The sequence below is a fragment of the Vicia villosa genome, linkage group LG2 (assembly GCF_029867415.1).
Source record: "Vicia villosa cultivar HV-30 ecotype Madison, WI linkage group LG2, Vvil1.0, whole genome shotgun sequence".
NCBI classification, from domain to species: Eukaryota; Viridiplantae; Streptophyta; class Magnoliopsida; order Fabales; family Fabaceae; genus Vicia; species Vicia villosa.
In genome coordinates, this window is record NC_081181.1 from 19243976 (window position 1) to 19248433 (window position 4458).

Below are 4458 nucleotides of genomic sequence, written 5' to 3' on the forward strand. Positions count from 1 at the left end.
TACAGCATTTGGGGAAATTTCCGGGGAGAAAAATCTTCCACTTCTTGTAACTTTACTAGCTAGTCCCTGCAATATTGTCGACGTCGGGATTAGTGACTTCAACCACCTTATCAGTTAGGGGTTCCTGTTTTACACCATTAATATAGACATCAGCACCATAATTCCATGGGACAGCTTTGTCGGAAGAATGTGGGATCGGCCCAGGCTTAGTGATGATCAAACGAGCCACACGAGGTTCAGTAGTAATCTTGATGGGACCCTTGGTAGGAATTCTCAAAGGAGTCTTGGAGATCACTGATACGTCTTCAATATTCAAACCACAGGAGAAACCTTCGCATAAACTTTCTACAGAACGAATCTTTTCAAACATAATAGTGCGATGATCCATCCTGCCTTGAAAACCTCTCTTCAAATTCTCACAACCATTGGGTTGGGATGCACAAGAATAAAAACGTATATTGCAACCCGGAAATAAACCGGCTTGCAGTAGTTTTTTCTTGATGACCGGGAGAGGAGTTGACAGATCTCTCACATCATAGACATAGACCATGTCCATGATATCATTAATAGCTTTGTCATGATTTGGCATAGGAGCAGTAATAACATTCGGAGTTTCCGGAGGGTCAAACTTAATTTCGCCAACATCTATCATATCCTGGATCTTAGTTCTTAATGCCCAACAGTTATCCGCGTGATGTCCAGGACTATTAGAATGATATGCACACTTTGCATTAGGGTCATAGCCTGGAGATGTAGTAGTGTCATTCTTCGGAGGATCTCTTATAGTGATCAAGTTGGCCTTTAACAGATGTTGCAGGGCTTGAGATAAAGGCATGTTGATCTTTGTGAACTGCCTTCTAGGTGAGTCTGACCTGCGCTGATACCCTTGTCTGGGAGTTTGCTGAGGTGTTGGTGTAGAGATTAGAACTGCCCCAACATACTGGTTCTGATCGTTCTTATTACGACCCTTCTGACTGTGCACAACATTAGACTCATTCTTTCCATGATATGGCTTCTTTGTAGTACCAGAGGTAGCACCTACCTGAATCTTCCCACTTCGAATAACGCTTTCAACACGTTCTCCAATCAATATGAGCTCCATAAAACTAGAGGATGAACTACCCAGTAGGTGACTGTAGAACGGACCAGTCAGCGTACCCATGAACATGTCAATCAACTCTCTGTCAGCCAAAGGGGGTTGAACTCTTCCAGCCAAGTCTCTCCACTTCTGAGCATACTCCTTGAAACTCTCTTTCGGACCCATAGTCATGCTTTGCAGTTGAGTGCGAGTAGGCGCAAGATCAGCATTGTATTGGTATTGCTTGTAGAAAGCAACAGCTAAGTCTTCCCATGTACGAATGTTGACGCCATCCAGCTGATAGTACCATTCGAGTTGAGTTCTAGATAAGCTCTCTTGGAAAAAGTGGATCCATAGCATCTTGTCAGCAGTATGAGGCTGAATCTTCCTCACATAGGATTTCAAGTGCAGTTTAGGACAAGAGACTCCGTCATACTTAGCAAAGGTTGGAGTCTTGAACTTTGGAGGGATCACGACACCAGAGATGAGCCCTAGTTCCTCAAAATCCAGCCCAGGTACCTTCTGGATTTCCATAGCCTTCATACGTTCCTCCAATTGCTTGTACTTCTCTTCAGAGTATTCCTCCTCATAGTAATAGTCTCCTTCTTCATCATCTTGCTTAGCAGAACCAACATTGCTCTTTGCATCAGTCTTGATACTAACGCTATCCTCATGGTCGTTGTCTTCGTGGGTTTCAATTTCTTTGGCCTTTTTGAGAGGACCTCTGAACCTTCTCCCCATGTTGAAGACACCTACCGGCTTCTTGGTCTTCTTTTCCTTCTTAGTTAGAAGGGATTTCAGCTCATCTTGTCCCTTGGACAAGTTCAGGATCAAAGCTTGGAACTCAGCATTCTGAGCCTGGAGATTCTTGACGGATTGTTCGAGATCCATTTCCTTACTGAAATAAACAGCGGAAAGATGAGAGACCTGTTATAGAAACCTGTGATGCAATGCTATGAATGGTATGCGCATGCGTATGCAATGTTTTCAAGGACCTTGAAATTTAAATTTAAACAAAGGAAAAGAAACAAATTCTATTAGTGGTAATTAAATTGCAATTATTTTTTTTGCCATTTTTAGGCTTACAAAGGAAAGGAAAGAATAAACAACTAAATAATAATAATAATAAAATAAAAAACTCCTTCAGGTTTCCCATAGACGCTTTCTCTTTGCCCCAAGGAAAGTGTTGACGCTTTGCTCTGCATGAAGTTGCTTTGTGAGCTCTAACACTTGCTTCTCTTTAGCACGGAATTGGGCCTCAAAAGTATCTCTTTCTTCCTTCAACTGAACCCATGACCTTTGTAGCTCTTCTAAATCAGTAGGCATGTCTAGATGAAGAACAACCTGAGGGACCTTTTCTTCGTACTCTAGTTCCACAATCACAGGTCTGACATAGGGATATGGCATAACAAAACGTTGAGCACGAGTGCGCACCCATCTGAGATAAGGCTCTAAAGGAATGAATTTCTTTTGACCCCAACTCTTGCTATCAACCTTGTATACTTTGTTCCAAGCGCGTATGAACTCCTGACGCTGGTTTTGAACATCTTCCTCGTAGTTGAAGACAACCCCTTTAATAATCATGTTATGAGGACCATCCCTGCAAGCATACCCAAATTGACGTAGAGCTAATGAAGGATTGTAGGTGATTCCCCCTCTAATTCCAAGGATTGGCACATTAGGGAATTTCCCACAATGGTCAATAATAGTGACGTACTCCTGAGATATGACGTGCCAACAGATATCTGAATGAGAAAGTGACATAATCCTTCGCGACCATTTCATCTTTTGATCATTTCTTAACACTGAACGAGGAAGGTGCAAAATAAACCACCTGGCTAGTAGAGGCGTACAACACATGAGGGTTCCTCGCTTCTTCATGGTACGGGTGTGGAGCGAGTGTAAAATATCTTCGAGTAAAGTAGGCACCGAATTGCGATTCAGAAATATCTTAATGACGTGCACGTCTATGAACTGATCGGGATTAGGAAACAACACCAAACTGTATATTAATAAGGCCAGTATATCTTCAAAAGCATGGTAACTCATAGCTTTCAAGAATAATTGAGCCTTCCCAAATAAAAACTTGGCCAAGAAACCTTCAACCCCATTTTTTGTTTCCCAATTAGAAGTAATTTCTGATCTCTTCAGGTGCAACGCATCAGCAATAGTCTCGGGTTTTGGAGTATCCTCCAAACCGGTGAAGGGCAACTGGTCAGGGACGGGTATACCAAGTAAATCTGAGAACTCCTTCATGGTAGGTACCAATTGGTAATCCGAGAATGTGAAGCAATGATGTTCAGGATCAAAGAACTGGCATAAGACTCTCATCATATCTTCTTTAAACTTAGAGGTGATCAGTCGGAGTAGATAACCATGTCTTTCGGCGAATTGAGAATCTCCAAGAACCTTTGAAACCAGTTCCTTAAGCTCAGAAGGTATTCCCATGAAGTTGATTCGTATGTAATCCCTAGTAACGAAAGCCATATCCTGCAAAACAAAACAAAGATAAATTTCTTGGTCCTTGAAATCGTTAGTGGAAATGATATGCCATGATGTCATGATGTTATGATGTCAAGTAGATAACAAACACAAACAAGTCACACAAAGTCCTTAGGTTTAAGGGCTTGCATGAAGTCCATAGGTGCATACCCTCCTTTCTTGAGTTTAGTTGGTTCAACCTATCCTAAAATAGTAATCGGGTTCTATGGTGCTCATATCCCTGGTCTTTCTCGCGGGCATTATCTCAACATGGCACTCGATCGGCCAGCCAAAAACATCCATAGAGTCCAATCTCAATGAGTGTAGCATCGAGTATCAACTGACTTCAGTCAGAAATCCAAAGCCAGCCACTCGCTACTTCCTATAGGCCAAAGTCAAGTTCAACTAAGGTTCTAAGGGCGAATTAGTGCTTAATGACACCACACGGTAGCCAAATGTTTCCTCGATCACTTTCAAGGGCCATCAGGACAAACCAAAGTGTCGCACTAACGATGGCCACCAGATCAACCATAACGATACATGTCGTACAGTCTCCTTGGTCTATTGCCACATACCTAAGGTACACTAGATCCGGGTGTAGGATCTTTCACACAGCAGAATACCCAAAACAACCTTTAAAAATAAAGCAATTAAATCAAACAAGTGAAAACCTTTAAGTGAATCCTAAACTTTAAGGTAACCCCTCTTTTTATTCGAAAGCATCCCCAGCAGAGTCGCCAGTTCTGTAATACGGTGGGAGAGCTGACTATTTAAAAATGTCCGGATAGCAAGAGTCGCCACCGACTTTTATTTTATCCAATTTTAGAAAGGCTAAAAGAACAGAAAAAGACCTTTAAAAGAGATTGAGTTCGGGGGGTAAGTTATACAAAGGGAAGGTG

The 4458-nt window shown here is 42.0% G+C and overlaps 1 protein-coding gene across 1 annotated transcript; it reads right to left on the reverse strand.

Moving 5' to 3' along the window:
* Nucleotides 1-2221: 2221 nt before the first annotated feature.
* On the reverse strand, nt 2222-3334 carry LOC131648670 (uncharacterized). The gene has a single exon (XM_058918406.1). It carries the CDS (start codon nt 3332-3334, stop codon nt 2222-2224), a length of 1113 nt encoding a protein of 370 aa, XP_058774389.1.
* Between the last annotated feature and the right edge of the window lie 1124 nt (nt 3335-4458).

Coding starts and splice junctions, on each gene's coding strand:
- LOC131648670 (XM_058918406.1), bottom strand. CDS start 3,334: ATGAAGGAGTTCTCAGATTTACTTGGTATACCCGTCCCTGACCAGTTG.